This window comes from Dermacentor silvarum, chromosome 1 (assembly GCF_013339745.2).
Source record: "Dermacentor silvarum isolate Dsil-2018 chromosome 1, BIME_Dsil_1.4, whole genome shotgun sequence".
Classification (NCBI taxonomy): domain Eukaryota; kingdom Metazoa; phylum Arthropoda; class Arachnida; order Ixodida; family Ixodidae; genus Dermacentor; species Dermacentor silvarum.
The window spans coordinates 210,743,522-210,763,413 of NC_051154.1; the positions used below are offsets into that span (position 1 = coordinate 210,743,522).

General features: G+C 45.2%; 1 protein-coding gene across 2 annotated transcripts in view; it reads left to right on the forward strand.

The window, feature by feature from the left end:
• LOC119436719 (carboxyl-terminal PDZ ligand of neuronal nitric oxide synthase protein) overlaps positions 1-13,459 on the forward strand; it is a 53,069-nt gene extending 39,610 nt beyond the window's left edge. For both annotated transcript variants that reach the window (XM_049659855.1, XM_049659861.1), the window contains 2 exons: positions 5,459-7,270; positions 8,359-13,459. In XM_049659855.1, the coding sequence (XP_049515812.1) occupies positions 5,459-5,815 (357 nt within the window). In that variant the 3' untranslated portion in view covers positions 5,816-7,270; positions 8,359-13,459. The remainder of the gene's footprint in view (positions 1-5,458; positions 7,271-8,358) is intronic.
• Positions 13,460-19,892: the final 6,433 nt, after the last annotated feature.

Sequence of the window (19,892 nt, forward strand, 5' to 3'; positions counted from 1 at the left end):
CTGCGCGGCGTTGAGGGGTCTCTCCTAAGCTTTTGCTCTATGGCGGTGTCGGAGCAATGCTGGTCGGAGCAATGCCGGTCGGAGGCGCCGCCGCGTGATTTCGCACGCTGCTGAGGGCATTGTCAGTGTGCCGTATGTTCAAATTAACTGTCACAAATGCTTTGCATTCGAATTACCGGGCATTTTTGTCCATAGGAGTGCACATAACTTTGACGGGACCACAGCGTCAGTTCGAATAAACCGGAAGTTCGAATTAAGCGTGTTCAAATTAACGAGATTCGGCTGTAGTAGATATTTGATTCATGAATCAAATTATTCGAATGTTCGCTATTCGATTCAATTTCGTGATATTCAAGATTCGCACACCCCTAAAAATAACGTACGACTGGTAATGGATTCAAACCTCTGCCGTCAAGCACAGCAGCCCAGTGCTCTAACCATTAGGCTATGATCGCACACATACTTCACTCGTTCCGAAGCCAGCCAGCTCTTTGAAACACTCAGCGTGTGCGCCTCGTGCCACTTTCTTATCTTCTTTCCTTGTGACAGCTCTCGCTTTGAGGTGTCGTGTTAGACTGCACTATCTCCGGGACCAGCCCGCTTTTCCCAGTACTTTCTTCGTAGCATCTTACACTGCGTAAACACTCTGCGACGTTGTACTGACTTCATAATCACTTAAGTTAATCATGTTTTAATATTTTTTCGCCGTAGTACAAATGCCATCGTCGCTTGATATACACCACATGACATAGCCATAGGTACGTACAATTGTACAACACGTAACTGCTGATGACGTCACAATCCGTGTTTCTCTAGCTTACGCTTGTCCATTACCTATGTAGAACCAACAATTACCATGTTGTAAGGTCACGTCGAACGGCCGCCGTAGGAATCATGCCATTGCTGCCATATGATAGTCTTCAACATAGTCGTCATCGTTCTGTTGTTGTTACACACATATGCTTACGACCCACTTATACACAACTACACAACCCACTCACACAACTACCCCAAACAACGCTGGATAGCCAGGTATCAGCAGAATGCTTCGCATAACATTGATTCCCACAGTGCGTGGGATCTGCACAATTTTTTAATGTTAAGCATTCAGAAGTAGCTTGTGCATTTACCTTTGAAGGTTGGGGCAGTCGCATAGGTCGAGCAAAGTTGTAATGCTAGTCATACAAACTTGCTCCAAATAAACTGCTTTAATATGATGGCATCAATGTTTACATGAAATAAAAGGCACATGAGTGGCGATTTAGAAGATGGACTAGTGCATAACATGCATATGCAAAAAGGTATTATGAGCAGCCCCACCGCACATGTCTGCAGAACACGAACTGACTATCGCTTAATGAAGAAATACATCGGATCACATGATGTTGTCGATGTCAAGGATAGTGCAAGTCCCTGCACTTCTGTAGCTGAAGATATAGCACAACTTCGCTCACAGTATTTGGCAACTCCAGCTCGATTTCACTCATCCTGCTGGGAGCATAACAGCATAACTTTCACAGTCCTGGCAGTCCATTTCCTGGTCCACACTGCTCACTCTTTCTTGCTGTTACTCATTCGAGAGGTGTTTCACGATCTCTGCCGGGGGGGGGGGGGGTGAATTTTTGTGGGGGGGGGGGGGGCACTTTGCATAATATTCAATTTCCTTGCCTTAGCCAGAAGAATCTAGTAGCAAATAAAATGCCTAATAATTTAATTGCCTAATAAAATGCCTAATAATAAAGAAAAGGGTTCAAACTGCATGGCAACCCCTTAAAGGAGAAAACTGTGTTCGGGGGTTAGAACCCCCCCCTTCAGTGCGCCACTGGTTTCACACTATAAAACTTTTGAGTGTTCGAGTTGAATTTTCTTTCGGCAGTTTAAAAATTATCCGAGCCAAGTTTTTCTATATGTATTGGATAAAGCGTAATTAGTAAAGTCTACAATATAAAGGCTTTGCTGAAGTTAGTGGTGCGCTTTCGTTGTTTTGAGGGAGGCAACATACCATGGCTCGGATATGAAACGTGGCGCATCCCACAGGCTTGACACAGTCTTGACTCCTATGGCTGCAGTCTTGGTAGTGCTAGTGGCCATTGAGTGAATGTGTCAGACACGTTATCTTCAACTGAAAAAGCCGATTTTCAGTAAATGTATAAGTGAGAATAGCAGCTCACAATGAATTATTACCATATTTACCAGCTTCTAACATCCTCATTTTTTAAAAAGAAAGTGGGTCCGAAAATTGCCTGAACTGTTACAGTCAAATATGAAACCAAAACCTTGTTTGCGGCATTAGTAACAGTCTACTATCAGAGCTGGCGTCATAGCCATTGTCATCACAAGATGGCGGCAGAACAAGTGTTCATGACGAGAACTTCTTTCTCGTGTTTGCCCGACCATCGTATGCATGCATGAGTTGCGAGAGAGACACTTAGAGACTTTTTTTATCTCGAAATCAGCCTTTGCGTAGGTACTATCGCGCTCAGTATGAGCTACACCACGGGAGCGCGTGGCCAAGCACAATGTACAGTGGCGCCGATCAGGACATGTTTCCGAGTTATTAGGGGAAGTTCTGGCTGTTCCTGCGAGTGCACATCGCCTCCACTTGCTTGATTTCACCCTCGCTTCGCCCTGTGATGATACCAGCTTCGAAAATGATAACTGCCGCCGTGGCTTGACGCCCAAACTTCGTGCTCAACAAATCGAGCTTCACAAGACAGTTGATATCTAGTGAAAGCAAGCAAGTGGAGGCGATGCGCACTCGCAGGAACAGCCAAACCCTCCCCTGATAACTCGAAAACACGTCCCGATCGGCGCCACTGTACAACCTTACAGTGCGCTTGGCCACGCGTTCCCATGGTGTAGCTCATACTGAGCGCGATAGTACTACCAGTGGCTGTGGTAATACGGAGAAAGATGCACTTCGCTCACTTTCTCCCCAGCCGAGCTGCACTATGCGACAGCGGATAAATACTTCGGAATAAGCGCGCTCTCTGTTAGTGTTTCGTGGCGTCCCGCAGGAGCATTGCGCTCATGACTGAGAGGCCCTCGGTTTGACTCGCGTGTTCGATATACTTTTTTTCTTCTTTCTTTGAAATGTTGCTGCATCATTATAATATCATTTCCCCCTTTGACTTCTGCAGTACATGTTCTTTTTTCCTATGCTTACCTGGCACGGAAAGTTCCTGCCAAGGGTAGCAGAGCACTTGCTGCACAGGGAAGGGGGGCGGGAGGCTGTTAGATCAATGCTGCTTTAGTGGCCGCAGACCAATGTGTAATGACACATTACTGCAAATTCGTTTTATTATAAAATATTCATTTGCAGGTTATTGTAGTTCATGTTCATGGCTGGGCAGAGCATATGCACAGGGGGCCCATGTAGCATATACTGTAAAGATCGCCACTCGTTGCCAGCTCCTCTGGCACTGGCAGAGTGCTGAAGGTGCACTGTGAAGTGGCAAACCTTATGTTACGTGCACTCGTGACATGGGCCAACCACTGACGATAAAAATCTGCCGCTTCGCCATTACTGACTCTGTATTGGCCGCTATGATTCCGTTTGGACGAAAGTTTAACCGGTGATTAAATGGAGCAAATCGACGTTGTCGTTCATAGTACCTAGGCAAAGGCACATTGTGGGTTACAAAAGTCCCCACATTTCTCTCTGGGGACTTTTTTGATCAGGCGAAAAAGAAGCTCTTGTGTGTTACTGTAGGATGGGGATAACAATGTGCCACTTGTTGAGCCGTTACCCTTATAAATGCCAAAAAAGCCACTCCTACCAGAAAAGATGCAAGAATGAAAAATGGGTGGCGAACACCATCTTGAAGTTCCTATACCAGCGCACCATGACGTCATGGCTTTTGCCTGTGTCTGCTTGATGTGAGTAAAAATAGATTGCATTGTAAAGGTGCCAAAGACTGAACCTAGCAAGTTTCAAGAAATCTTACTGCACCACAATGGCCAAAATACAAGGGGGAAAAAAAGAAAAAAAAAACTTTGAAACCTGTGACTTCACTCTGACATACCGCCGATTGGGTTTTGGTGCGAAATTAAAAAAAAAATTAAAAATTAAGTTTTATCTTTATTTTCTCCTTGAGTAATCCATCTCTTACAGTGAAATTAGTTTACACATTGCACTAGTGATAACAGAGTTGTGCCATGTTTTTGGTACTCCGGGCACTTGCATGTGTTACAGGACCAAGTCTAGGTGTCGGCCACTATCCCGTTTTCAGTAGTAACGAAGTGGTTTGAGAAGTGTGGAGTATCAAACGCAATGGACTGCTAGGCTGAGATTGATGATGATAGACATTAAGTGGAAACTAATTTTCATTCTGTAAGTTTCATCTTATTTCTGACTGACAGAATCAGAAGCATGCTGCATTCTTCATAAAATCAGGAGTGCGATTTAGCAGCCTGTTAGAATTTGGTAAACACTGTCAAATGTGCTTGGGCATTTTTCCAGCCTTTTTTTTTTTTATTTGAGCTGCCAATTAATTGGATCAGTTCTGTCGGTCTTGTTATGGTTGGGAAGTCGACTGTAACCAAAATGTATGATGAAGCCAGGTCTTTAGGGGCCCTTTGAAGGACTATTGGACATATAGTATCTGTTATGATTCCTGTAAAAAAAAAATTCAGTTTACATATTTGTTGTTGTTCAGTGTCTGCTACCTACCTCACAGCCACAGTATGTTAGTGTTTCATCTCTATAGCAAGAAGTCATTCCAGTAAATATTTTTAAGGGAAAGCATAAGTCAGTGAGCTTACCTAATTCGAAGGCTCACTGCCATTTACTACAAATGGGATGACCAGAGGCCAACATATTGTCATGAGTAGTGTATAATATGGATCATCTCAGCTTTATGGCATACTGTTCAGTCACAGTTACCAGACAGCATTCAGGGGCCGTATTCTGAAACGTTTCATTTCGGCGATAGTCACATTCAATAAGTCAACCGGCTGCTTACCTGTGACGTCAGCATGCACTACCAACACGTGCACTCAAACGCTTCGCAAAACATACGACAGGGTGCACCGTGCGAGTGCAGAGTGGCTTGGGTGTGTTGTTTTTGAATGTATCGGCTGCAGTACGACACAGGCGTGTTCGTTTATTCAATATGTGTCGGGAGCACGCACTGACACAGTGACATCAAAATGACGTACACCGAAACTACTAGGTGGCGCGACTTATTTTCTGGTTTTGCTCAACCAGCCAATCAGCGCGCGCCTGAAAGCGAAAAGCGAAATATCTCCGAAGTGGAACGTTTCAGAATACAGCCCCAGATGCTGTTTAGAAGTAGGGACAAATGGCCATAGCAGGCTATTGCTGTGAAACACTTAGTGTATGTGCTTCTAACATCATTTTCAACTCGAAAGCGGCTGTGGCAAAGTGTAGACTACAATGCATATACATAGTATGTTGCTAGCCGGGAGAATGACTGGAAGTCAATGATTGCTGCAGCTAGACGATCTGAGCTTCTCGGGCGCCATGAAAGGAGGCCCGAGTGAGGAGATGCAAGGGAGTGGCCGTTCACCAGCAGCCCGTGCAGCCACGGGTCCTGGAAGCCTGCCGGAGCTGCCTGTGTTCGCAGACGGGGGTAGCAGCACATCATCCGCATCACCACCACCCTGGTCAGCTGGACCTATGCCACCATTCTCTGGGGGCAGCGGAGGCTTGTTTCTGCGGCAATTCAGTGCCCCGTTGCCAAGCTCCCAGTCATCTTTGAGCCGGCTTCCTGACATCAGCCGGCTCACCATTGATGAAGGCGAGCCTGGCCTGCAGAATTTTCTAGGAACTGGTGCCATCGGCAAGAGCTGAGGGGGCATACTTTGCCTCTGCTCCCATGACAGTTGCCCTCCTCTTGCGCCCAACTCTGAGCCTTCCTTCAGATAGATCCTGCTCAGCATCTGTGCTTTTAATGTTGCTGCTGTTGGACAGATTTCTCTTCTCCTGCCTCAAGAAGGTTTGATTCTGCAGTCTTCATTTTCCTGGCTTTGAATTCAGCCTTTATCATTCTCGGTAGATGAAGATTGACAGTTTTTTGTTGTTTTCTAATGGCATTAGTTCACACACCTTAGCTTGCTGTCAGGCTGATTCCTCGCACCTTGCTGGCCTTCTAAGCACACATGACACTTTCATATTTATATGATGTCTCACAGACACTGAAAATGGCATGCATATGCAAGTTAGGGGCTTCTTAGTGCTTTTGTGACTATACTGGCTACTAATTTGATAATGGACCTGACGTTCACTTTGTCTACCCCCGACTCCCCCCTTCTCTTTTCTGTTTCTCCTTCTTCTCTTTATATTTAACCTGTTGAATCGCATGATGTGGCACCTGTAGAAGCCCTATTCAAGAGTGATATTCAGTGTGATCAGAGTTCCATCGCTGGCATTTCTACGCTGATAGTTTGACGTCTTGTAAGCACAACATCACTTGAAAATATACTTCACCTGTTCTTGTTCTCACAACTCTTTTACATGTGCATCTCTTTAGATAGCACCTGCAATGACTGGACCGTTTGTTATAGTATTACCCTGAGATGTTCTCAATTATCTAGCACTGTGTTTACTGTGTTTCTGCAGCAACTATGTCTGCAGTAACTCTGATAATACAGCAGCACCACATCTTAATGATTTTTTATGTTGTTATACACCTTTGTCCAAGTGGTATGTGCTTAGCCCCATGATGTTTTTATTTTTGTGTATGCTATATGTACTTAACAATATTGAAAATCTACTTCACTCAATTACTGCTGAAGCAGACATTGACTATGCTTTAGCTCACGAAGTACAGTCATATTTTTTAATCATGACACCTGTCAAAATCCTTGGGTCCGGCCATGTCAGCCGCTTTTGATGGGGGCGAAATGCAAAAACTTTAGTGTACTTATATTTAGGTGCACGTTAAAGAACCTCAGCTGCTCAAAATTAATTCGGAGTCCCCCACTACGGCATACCTCATAATTATATTGTGGTTATGACTTGTAAAACCCCAGAATTTTTTTTTTAATGTGTTAGCACTAGGAGTGTCAAAGTGGAAAAAAGTGTGTGTGTGAAGTGTGGGCAGCCGGTCACATGGTAGAAGTAGTATCTCGTTGATACTATTCTGCATAATACGTTTTTTGGGATAATGTGTTTCTTTTCTTTTGCCATTAATACGATTTGGTTGGAGGTTGGATGATACGTTGGACTATACAATTTTCGGATGATATGCTTTATTTTCCAGTTCCTGTGAAGATCATATCAACGAGATTCCACTGTATATATACAGTGTAGACCGCTTATAACGTAAGTCGCCGGAGTCGTGAATATCTGCACTATAAACAGTACTGCAGTATAACCAAAACAACGATTTTCAAGCCCTGCACGTATGCAAAACATGTAGACCAAGCAGCCGCGCGTATCCGAGAATCGAAGCACGTGACTGGGAGTTTTGTATCTGTTTAAATTTACGAACGTTGAAAGGTTAATGTCCAAGTACCCACGATCTTCGCATGAAGCAAAGTAATAATGAAAAAAAATGTCTCAGTTTCGCCCGAAAGGTGAAGCATAAATTGCCATAGCACATTAGTAGAGAGCTATAAGGAGTAGGGATATTAGTTTTATCGGCTGCATAAACTTGACACATTCGCTTACTAACTGAATTAACAAGCGTGGTGTCAACGCGCGCAAGCAAACATGAATAGACTCGATGACCGCAGACAGCCACTGTCAAAACGTGGTCGTGGGGAAACGCGGCCGCCGCAGCGAGCGAAGAGCGAAGGTTCATGCGGTCTATCGCTTCAACAGAAACTGAGCAGTGTAAGCACAGCATATACAAAGGTCAGAGCCGTGTGGAAATCGCTTTCAAGATACGGTGCGCGCGACAACACCGACAGCCGGCACAGGCGCAAACGCATTTGTTGGCAGAGTAGAAGCTGACCCCCCCCTCCCTCCCTCCCGTGCTGCCTTCCCACTTTGCTCCTTTCGCGTGGGAGATTGCGTGGCCAGGTCCCCTTGCCCCGGTTGCAAGATACGCATTTGGTGCCGCAGCGCAGCGTCGCCCCTCCCCTCCCTCCCATACCCCTACGGCCTTTCGCGTGATGGAAGTCGCGTTTGCTCTCCGCTGTGTGTTCGCTCTTCGTGAAGGCGCGCGTCCCCCGCGCGTCGTTGAGAAGCGTGCTCGCTACCGCCCTTGTCGGCGAGATTTTCCCGCGGAAGCTGCATTATAACCGGTATTTCGGCTCACGCGGCTGCACTGTAAGCGGTATGCGTATACATGGAGTGCTATGGGAAAATTAACAGGAGTCTGAAAAGACCGTACTATATCCGGTCCTGCACTATAAGCGGTTACGTTATAAGTGGTCTATACTGTATAGTGCAACTGATGGCGGTCTGCATGCTCTGGGCCGCCGTCAGTTGCACTTCGGTCCTCGAAGAGGCAGGACCTGTGTAGAGTAAGCTTCTGAACAGCACTTTGCAATGTGGTGAATGAGGTCTAAATCATGGATCCGGGATCTCAAAGAGGTGCGACGTGATGCTAACGGCCTTTCTCTAGCATTTACCGCTAAATTGCCACTGAATCTTTTATCCCTGGATCAAACGGCAGTGGTGCTGTTTCTGGTGCTTATTAATGTCTTTAATTATTGACAAAATAACAATTTTACTGGAAGGAGTGACATCTGATGTCATATTTATTTAATTTAGCTTTACATGAACAGGAAGGTGGGCAGCCGTGGGAGCAGCTGTTTATTGCAATTAATTTTTGTAGATAAAGTAGGAGCTGAAGCAGTATATTTTAGCAAGATTGCATTATATGTGCTTTGGATGACCATTTATTAATCTCTCTTCTTCCATAAAAATTTCATTTCAAACATGAGGCATGTGGTAACCTAATGCTTACATGCTCTATTAAGCAGGAAACAGTTTAAGAGATGTCATAATATGTTTACATAGTGTTGTTGAACTGTAAGCATCTGTAGGCCTAAAGGAGTAACGGTTGGCGATGGCATTCTACCTTGCAAACTTCATACTATTTTGGCCAAAGCAACATAGAAAGCCTAACTTTACAGCTCTCGGCACGCATGTGGCTGATGCTGCAGCTATAATAATAAGACCTTTGCAAAATGCATACTGGCACAAAATTACAAATATGGAAGTGCTGGTGTTTGATTCCTTTGTTTACATGACTATATCCAATGAAGTATTATTGATGATGGTTGCATAGAGCATCTCTTAGTTTGATTTTAAAGTCTGCACAAGCAGCTGACTTCAAAGTGTAACAGCTTTCAACACTGACATTGGTGTGATAATTTCTGAACCTCAGCAAGCTTCTGTGACAGGGTGAGCACTGCTGACGTCACTATCAAGTGATCATTTACTATCCTGCTCGTTTCTGACCCCTAACTGGCAGTGTAGTGCTCTCTACTACTGCCGCATCATGTGTGCTGTCATTTAACATCGAAAGGAAGGGTAATTCATGGAGCTGAAAAAGTGCAAAGGGAATGAAGACATAATGTCATGAACATACAAGGGCAGGAGATTTTGGGCATATGTGCTATGATATCATTAATTACTCATCACTTTGGAATGACAAGGTTTCATTTGGGAAGCTTTCACCCCTATTTGTGCAAATTGTTCTCGGTTAGCTCCAATCGGCGAGATTCTGCGTAAAATCTATATATCTGTGGCTGCTGTATGGTTATTACATTTGATCTCTTCATTCAGCACATTACGTTGCACAAGGCACATTTTCTGCTTGCCTATTATTGTGGCCAAGCCATCGTTGGCTGTTGGAACATGGGCTACGCCATCTGCTGGCACTCGTGAGAACATTGCTTAAAATAAATGCGAAGCCCTCACGTAAATAGCAGCATTTCACCGTACAAGAGGCTGATGTACAAAACTTGTTTCAATATGTGCAGATTTAAATATAAATAGCTACAGCAGTATTCTGCTAATCCTGTTCCTGTCACAGTGTCCCATGCTGTTTCTGCCTACTGTGTACACTACACAGGCCACTGTTATGAGGCAGAGTAAAGGGCATTGAGCTGAAAGCTTGCTTTCTGCAGTTATCTTTTAACACTTTATCTGCTAGTGTACATCCAGTACAAAGAAACCCATGTGCTGCCATTCTCTGCTAGGGGCTTTTCCTTTTTTTTTTCTTTTTAATATTTAAATTTTAATATTTAGATGCGTTGTAGTTTGTTTTTTCATATGGATACATTGAATGAATGTTGGCTTAAACTGCTATGTGGAAGCCCGATCATAACTTAGCAAGAAAAAGCGAACTGCTGTGATGTCAGTTTACAGCACAAATGTGCTCAATGTTTTGCACCTCAAGAGTGCACAAATGCATCTCGCGCACGCCTTTCAGAAGGCTTTAGATGCATTTGAACAGAAGCTTCAATGTTCAATGATATGAGCTGTGGAATTTCATCTACCATAAGGTGCCATGCGAAGTTTTGCCTTGTGACACTATAAACGTGTGTGCTTTATGTAGTATTTAAGGTGTTACGAATGTCTCTGTTGAAGTCCACAAGTTTTACACTCTCTGTGCTTCCTGTTGTGGTTACCGGTTGTCTGTACCAAAGAGCCTGTGGTTTGTGCCAAACGCGAGCCTTGTGTCCCTGTCGTGTTACATTTTTGAGGCCTAAAAGTGTATATCTGCTTTCGTGTTGGTGCAGCAGAAAATATATAAATTTCGTGCCTCGGGAAGCGTTAGTGTACAGCGGCTTTCAGTGTGGTGGTGTTAATGATTATCACCAGCAATTGGTATGACATGAATCTCATGCATTGTTGTCAAGATCTTTATATTGCTAATGTATAAAACACATGCTGATGCTCTCTTTTATGCATGTTACCAATGGAAAATATGGCACTTCATTTTGTTCCTACCTCTTCTGGGCCATCCACTACTCATTTCAAAGAAGCTTTATGTTTCGTGCCCCAGTTTTGTTTAAGTAGCCGTGTTCTTTTGTCTGTCCCTTACTGTTGCATGAAACATTGCAGTCTATTACAACTTTATCTGGTGTTACTTTAGTAGACTGGCTACTGTATTACTCATTGAGATAAGGGGGTCACATTCACACATTCCTGAGTCTTGATAGTGAGCCCCTGAAGGCCCTAGTGTTTTCCTCTTTCAGAATTTAGCTTGCCGAACTTTTTTTTTTTTTTTGTGTGTGTGTGTGTGTGGGTGTGCATTCATGCTCATCCAGTAAACTTGCCTTTTGTCATGTCATTGTAGATAGTCATTTTCTGTTAAGTTCCTGAAAGTTATCAACTTAGTTACACTTTTGTACTTACATCAAGGCCTTTTTGTGTTGCATGAGCATTGTTCAGGCGACCATCAATCTGTTGTGCCAAATACTTCTTACTGCTGTCTTGTTTTTCCTTTGGGCCGCTTTCACGTGAAGACATTGTCTTTCCGCGATTCTGGTACACCAGTCTTTTGCATTACCTGATGAACTGGTACCAAGTCTGTCACTCGTACGGTTTATTTCTTAAAAATGAGCAGAGTGATATGTATGACTCGGTATTATGTACCCCGAAATATCATCATGTGCAGCGGTGCCTTGACATGTATCTTTAAAGTTTTCTCCACAACATCAAGAGTGGGCAAGTGACTTGATGATTGAGCTTCTATCAGTTTGCCTACAAGGTGTGGCTGCATTGGTATATTTTATGCAGAGTGAAATTATGCTACAGCAATGCTAAATCCATGCTGGAAATGGCAACATAAAAAAAGTCAAGCCTAAAACAGTTGGGGAAAAACACTTTTATTAATGTCTAAATTACAAAACCTCCTTGCCACTTCCTTCTCCTCTCACATATAGATCACTGCCAAAAGTACAACTGCTGTTCATATTATTGCATATGCAGGCAGTGAAAAAGCAGTTTCAGCATGATGCAATTTTCATTATGGTCACCAGACCGAAGAAAAACTCGTACGAGCTTGCTGCTGAGCACAAAGCTGAGTGCTCTCATTTGTAGTGAATGTTTTTGTGTGTGTACTGGTTCCTAAGCACCTTCGGTTCTTCTATTACTCGCATTGTCAGCCCCACTCACTTAACATCACCATTGAGGAAGGTGTAAGGTGCTCTGTGTAAAATACTCATTGCAGCTTTGGAGGTGCTGCCCATGTTACAAGTGCCCACAGTTAGTTCAACAGCCATTTTCTGAAAGTTAGACAACATCCATTTTTCTTGCTTGCATGCAGGGTCATTTGTTGTTTTATTATAAACAAAACATTCTCTGTAAGCCACTTAGCCAACAGTACATATTCATTTAGTGATTCTATTTTGGCCTTAAGTTTTCCCACCCTGTGTTTAACATATGTCAGTGCTTTCTGTCCTGAAATGGAATGTTTCTTCTTTTTGCATTTATTAATTTTTCTCTGTCCCCCTATTCTTTTGTGTGTGTGTGTGTGATGTCCAGGTGTAATACCGTGATGTGCCAGTGAAGTGATGCAGTATGTACTAGCTTCACTATAAGAGGGTAAGTCATCATTTGGTTTGGATAAACCAAGCTATCAGAGCCTATAACTGACAAAGTTATGCAGGTCACCTTTATGTGTTAGCTTGTTCATCCCTTGAACAATATGGGCCAGGCATTTGAGGTTGCTAGTTTTTAAGGTTTTTAGTTTTTCCTTTTAAGCCAGTGTGTAACTCCCAGTAGAACAACCTTTTTTTATTTCTTGTTAGTTTTTTAAAATCTCACTTTAAATAGGCAGGATGTAATTGCTTGCTTCATAAGGAGGCCACCCACCTTGGTAGACTGCCCTTGTGTATCTCTTAATTGTTAATTTCCTAAAATATGCTCTTTTTTTTTTTTTTTTTGATTGTATAGAATGGGAAAGTCATACTAGCTCTGGTTTGAAGGTTCTGGGAATTGCAGACATTGTCAGGGTAGTCTCTTATTAGACAGATTCTTCTGTTCACATTGTGGGGAAAACTGTTGAACAGTATAAGCCTAGTAGCTTTAATGTCAAAAGGTGGCTGATCCGGGATGCACCTGCATTCATATTGTTTTCACTACAAGCACATATTTCACTGCACCGAGTGTGGCCTGAGTTGTGTCCGAATCGTTTTCTTGCATGCTTGCTCAGGTTGGTTGAAAAAGGGCATTGCACCTAATAGTAGAAGCATTATATTTTACTTGTCCTTCACTTTGATGTTTTCTTGTTATCCTGTTCTTGGCACATTGCAAGGTGTGTTGCTCGTGCTCAGTTTGAAGCACAGTCTGTTACAGGGAGACCACCTATTGCCATTGTCACTATTTATGAAGGCATTGTTTGTGCCATATGACAAGGATTTTGTATAAACCATACACAGTGTGCCATGTTTTCCTGTCTACTTAACAAATGCCACACACATTTTTTGCATGGTTTTCGGAAATTTTCTCTTTTTTAATGGAGATGAGTGCTGTCATAGACTCCTCTCTCTAGTGAGCACTACTAAATAAAGTGTTTTCAGCAGTTCTGGCTTTGTGTTAACCTTAATTGTGTGGATAGAGTGATGTGCAATCGCATGTTAATTCAGGTTTTTCCTCGTTAGCAGCAAGTGTGCACTTCCATAGGTTAAAGAAGCTGTGTGCAACAGGAGCTAAAAAAAAAGTTGTTTTCCATTGCAGCTATATTTACAATAGAAACTGTGACATTATGGCTGACACTGTGGCCTTGTGGCAGACTATCCAGAAGCAGTGTGTCCTTTATATAAATGCACATGGTAGAGATTTCCAACACATTAGAGTCTCAATTTCAGAACCTCAATGTAGGTAACAAAATTTTTAAATTGAAGGGGTCGTGCACCTCCTCTTGGAGCAAGCACTCCAAACAAACCATGGGACAATGCCCTACTGTTCTGTCGTTGTGCCCATGCACAGATTTTGCGATTGCTGTCCAAGAATGCACTGAATGTTTTCACCCCAAAATTTTTTGTTTTGTCAATCCTCGCTACCCGAACCGTCCTGGAACATTTTAATCTCTCAAAAGAAAGAAACCTGTAACCATGAGCACGTGCGGACCCCCTATGTCGCAATGGCGGTAAATTACATTTATCGCTTTGTAATTCTGAAACAAAACAAATGACACATGTTTTTCCGGATAACATCAATTCAGTAGACTCAATTTGGGAAATTTTCAAGAAAATCGAGGATGGCCTTTTTTTTAAGATTTTTTTTTTTAAAGTAGTGCTGATTTAACAGGTTTAAACGTGAGTGCTTCTTGTGAATTTCTTGTGCCATTTAGGGCAAAGATATTTGACTCGAATTTCAATAACTTTCATGGCAACAGGCTGAGAAAGTTTGAAAACTGCTCTTCACAGATAAAGAGAAAAAAAAGTCGACTTTGACCAATATTGTGCAATTTTCATTTTTGTGATTTTTTTTCTCTCCATCATAGTGATCATACTCTGTAATAATTGATTAGAATTGATGCTATTGACCTGTACTCTATTACTAAGTATGCTTAGATTCGTGGCCACAGCACTTTTTCTTTGAGAGCTGATCAAAATGCAGATTTTGCAAAATTCGCAAAAAGTACTTCTGTCTGACCAGGTACTTCCATAAGTTTTTCGGGAAGGCAGATTTCTTTTTCTCACAAAAATAAGATTGATTTCATCTTTCCTGGCACTCAGGCAGCAAAATATATATTTTTGATCAATACAAAAAAATGGTCACCGGAGATGCCCGGACAAACTTATCTGAACACACCCCGAACATTTTTAGAGCTTGTAGCTTGCACGGGTGGATCAAGGATGCTAATTTTGACGCATTGAGCCTCATCGAATGAGTTTGTGGCGCACACTTCTTAACAGGTAAGCCCGTAAGAAGTTCATGCAAGCTAGGCGACATGTCGATCATGGGGATATGCAAAGTGGTCTTCAGTTTGATATAACGCGAGTGCACTTCTGACATGTTTGTAGGGGACCGTCGAAGCTTTAGGACGATACATACTGGGCTACAGAACCAAGCCTGAAAAAGTTGCGAAATGCCAGGAAAGCAACGTGCGAAGAAGCGGACGGCCATGGCCGATGCGCTTGTAGAGAATGCGGGGAGAGCCGTGTACCCAGGTGGATTCTGCTGCGTTGATCGATGATGAAACAGTCGCTGAAAATGCACAGAATGCACTGATAACATTTAGAATTCAAGAAAAGCTTCAAATCTCCAAGCAGACACACTCTATCTTCCGGGAACAGTTGTGCTGACAGGCTTTTCACCCATCCTGTCGTAAATTCGTGAGCTGAACCCCCCCCCCCCACACACACACACAAATTAAAAAAAAAAAAAACGGAAAAAAAGGGCTGCTTTCAAAAGACCAAAAAATGGTCTTTTCATTTAAGACAAAAGAAAGAGCACGTCATTCTCTTCAAAATAATCTTAAATGGAGTCGGTGCACTTGTCCAACCTTTTTCCCCACTGTTCAAAGCAACTCTAGCCCTGTGAAGTTGTCTTCACCTTGTGCACAGTAGGAAATCTTATACCTAAATTTATTGCAGGTTTTTTAAATATAAAGAAAAAATCACAGGTAGCTTGGTCCAATGAACAGTGTGCGTGGGGAACTCAAGCCCATCCCGAGAGGCTAAATAGCACGTCATAGCCAAAGTAATGTGAGCTGCAGCGCTGTATAACTAAACCAATCACCCATATTACACAATTTTGTGCGTTTCCCTCAAACATTCTTTGTTAACTCCAAGTAAAATTGCCAATTGACACTGTCCAGGAGAAATAAACTCCCGCTGCACAATTCCACAAATGCTGAGGGAAAAGAAATTTGGGCAGAACTCATCTACGATGACTATCCAAGTATGCGAATAGCCAAACGCATCATGTATGAGATGTGTGCTGCCGCGGAGCTCCTCTATCGCGTTTCCCTCTGGACATGCTGCGCCTTCTGGTGGCTTCCATGTGTAGTCTGCCATACCCAGTGGCACATACACAGTGACCCAAGTCGACGTCAAAGAGGTTCACTGACGACTAGCACATACGAAAGTTGGCATCAAAGATGTTCATTGAAAAGCGGCACGTATCCATGCGAATGGCCCACATTTTAGAGCGCAGCACTTAGGCGCCCGTTCCTGCGCAGAGCGTCGGCGTGCCTCGGCTTCGTACCTCGTAACCGAGCGAACGACCACAGCGAAAGACGAAAGCGAACGCGGAGCGCAGCGGGAGATGAAAGAAGAAAGCATGAGGCGGAAAGCGGAGGAGGAGCGGAGGGGAGACGGCCTGCGCTTGCGCCGAGTTGCTGGCGGCTACGGCATCAGCCGCCGCGTGGGCGATCTCATCTGCGCTAGGGTGCCTTGATGCCCGCGAGCGCCGCGAGCGGGGGCGCTAGCATCGAGGCACTCTAATCTGCGCTTCCGAGGGGGGCGTGAGGTGGGGAGGGCTATACGCTTGTCCGCGGTATCCACCCTATCCGCGGCGTCAGCTGCTGAGGTCAGTCTGCGGTACCAGCACGGCTATGTTGTGCACGTGTTGAGCAGTGTTGTACACGTTCCTCAAATACAGGAACGAAAGCTCATTCCTCGTTCCTTCCCAATATTGAAACGAGTTCCCGTTACAAGTTCCTTTAATGCGAAAGGAATGCGTTCCAGTTACACTTCGAACATTGAAACGTGTCGTTACATTGAACGTTACTGTAAGCCTGCTACTAGGAAAGAACGAGTTATGTCTTTAATCTTGAAAGATCGGCAAGCTTGAAACCGGCATTTTCCACCCTTTTCATCCTGTTGAAGGGAACGGCTGCAGAGGCTAGCGTATTTGGCCAATGGTCGTTGCTTGACCAGCGAAATACAATGGGATGATTAAGCGCCAGCGGTGGGCGCCCGTCGCGGTGACGGCGCCGAGATTAGGCCGAGGCGCAGCTCATGACATGCCGATTATACCTGACACGCGGAGGGGCGCGTTGAGCCGGCTGGCACTGAGCAAATGTAGAGGGTGCGTGACGACGCCATTAGCACCCAAGCTGACCAAAAGAAGAGGGAATATCGGTGCTTCGTCACGTACATCCCGTGCAGTCGCCCTGACAGCAAAAGCTTAGATGTCCGTGACTGTCGTTGGCTCCTGATGTGCGCGTGCCGGGCGTGTAATCGGCACCGAAAGGGTGAACGCAGTACTCGGGCACCTTTCCCTAAAGCCCCTATATTTATAAAAGTAGCGCCATTCTTAGATCTTGCCGCCACCGCAGTCACCCCGGCGCTTCCTCCTCGCCCTCTCTTAGCTGCCTCCTGTCGCCCCAGCCTCCTCCGCTCCCCCATTGGCCAATCCGTGTCACGTGGAAGTTCGTGTCGCGCTTTTGTATATTTTTTTTCTTTCCAGCGCGCTCCGACTGCCATTCTCGGGCCTGTGCGACGAAAGTGCTGTACGCACAAATGGATCAAACGTGTTTTGGACAAGAACTTCGTTGTGATGGCATGCTGCTACGCCTTAAGTTGCCGCAACCGACAAGGCGAGGGCAAAAGGCTTTTTTTGTTTACCATCCGGCGTGCGCAAACGCTTGCTGCACACTTGATATTTGCGCCGTCTCGCATCGTCGCGTTGCTACTTGCAAAACGGCATTATTAAGACCAGTTACTGACTGACGAAGCAAAATCGCGCCTCAAAAACGTCTCCGCAGGGCGCGATCGAAGTTTTCCTCGGATTTCCTCTGGTATCGCGTTAGCTGTCGTCTGCCACGGCAGGCCCGACGCAGGCGGCGCCACTGTCGATATCGCGCCTCGATCGCACTGGTCGCGCCGAGCGCGATAGTGGAACGGAGGAGGAGGGAAGTGGATGGCGCTACTTTTATAAATATAGGGGCTTTACCTTTCCCATTGTAACCGTTCTTGCATTGCGTTTCGGAGACCGTTGCCAATTGACCATCGTGAAAAGCTTCTCTGAGCAAGCATTTACTGAACAGAGCCGAAGGTGTCGGACCGTCGGTTGACAGCTTTCATTGACGTATGACCCGCAGCTACTACGCTATCGGTTTTTCTAATAAGTGCGAGAGGGGAAGGGGTCACACCAAAGGTCAATCACTTTGGCTTGCAGGTGCTGCCTGCTTATTAGGATTTTATTGAACCCATTGTGCTGGGCGCTGTGGCTTTGCGCGGGAGCACGCATGCTATGAATCTGTCACCCCCCCCCCCCCCCTTTCTTGGAGCGTTGTTTTATTGCGATAGCAATTATATGGACACTTCAACCGGATTTCTGCCGTCGTTGTCGCCGTCGTCGTCGCCGTTGCCGTGAGGTTCCGTATAGATAAAATCTTCGCCGCGCGCCGTATGCCCGAGCGGAAGCGTGCGGGGACGCGCGCTATCACGGAGAGCGAACGCACTCATCTCCCACGCGCAAGCAAGGAAGCAGAGAGGAAGCCAGCGCCGGAGGGAGCAGGGGGGGGGGGGGGGGCGCTTTTACTCTGCCAACAACCGCGCTCGTCGCTCGTCCGCACCGTCTCTTATCTCCACACGGCTCTGACCTTTATGCGCCGTGCATTCGCCGCTCAGTTTCCGTTGAAGCGATAGACCGCACGTACCTTCGCCCGCTGCGGCGTATGCTTGCTGCCAGCGTTTTCACAGTCGTTGTCTGCAGTCATTCAGTGTGATCTATTCGTGTTTGTTTGTGCGCGCTCACACCATGCTTGTTCATTCAGTTAGTACTAGTCGGGCGACATTTTCCAACGCACGCTACACATGCAATGCTGCCCGGATCGGCAGTGCAGCGCTACAGGTGTGTCCCTTCGCACGCGCTGCCCACGGGAAGCGCTTCTCATCAACACCACAGTTTCACACGCGCCTTCTCGTGGTCATCGAGTCTCTCTTCATGTCGGTCTACTTACGCCGCAGCACACCTGCTTACTTAATTAGCTCATGTTTATTACAATTCATATTGCTACCAAAGCCGCTCACCTTACTTCGTATGACATTGCTGTGCTGCTATCGCATTCATTGCTTCGCCCTTAGGGCGAAACTGTGACATTTTTTATTTGTATGTTGTTTTGAGGGGGAGGGAGAAAGACACCGTAAAAGGTGGTAGAGAAAAGGGCGCTTGGAAGAAGCGCAATACTGGAAGTGCCGGCGAACAAGACGATCCTAGTACACGATTCGTGATTGGTGCGTCGGCGGATCACTCATAGCCACTCGGTGGCGATTGGGTGGTAAATGCTTGGGGCGGGGCACTGAAGGGTTGAAAACGTGGCCCCGTTGCCCCGACCAAGCGTTCTGGACAAAAGTACGGTGCTATGCACCATCGACTATGTCGATATAGGGTCGCCCTATGCGTTCCAGTCCCGTCTTGTATGTGTACTTGCATTTGTAAAGTCACTGTAACTAATTGTAAATAGAAAGTGTTTTTTTTTTCTTTTTTGTCATCTGTCTACTTCAATCTACGAGAAGCACCCAGCGAACCCGTCGCCGCTATTGTTAGCGACAGTACATCCTCTACTTGCGTAGACCGGCTCTGGCGGTGCGTCTCGGACGCCCAAGTAGAGGAGTGGTACAGAAGAACCTATGGACTTTACTGTTACACTATATTTTTTATATGAAAATATAGTGGTCGGATAATCCTGAGGCGAAATAAAGTGAGCAATTTAAAACTCGCATCGAACTACGCTATATTATACGAATTTCAACATCGCCGACAGCAGATTATCTGGAGATAAAAAGAATCCAAAGAAACGCTCCTAGACGAATTTGTTCAGGGAGTACCGCACATACTCCAGGCATAGGCGCCCACTAAGGAGGGAGGTGGGGGGGGGGGGGGGTAGGGGGCTCCGGGGCTCGACCCCCCACCGGAGTTTTCCGGGGGGGGGGGGGGGAGGGGAAGCCCCTCCCCGCTCCTAAATCCTAAAGTGTCATTACCAGAGTCCTGTTACCCAAGCCGTTTATTGTTCCTTTTGAGTTGCTTCTACATTTTTCCTTAAAATGCCATTGTGGCTAAA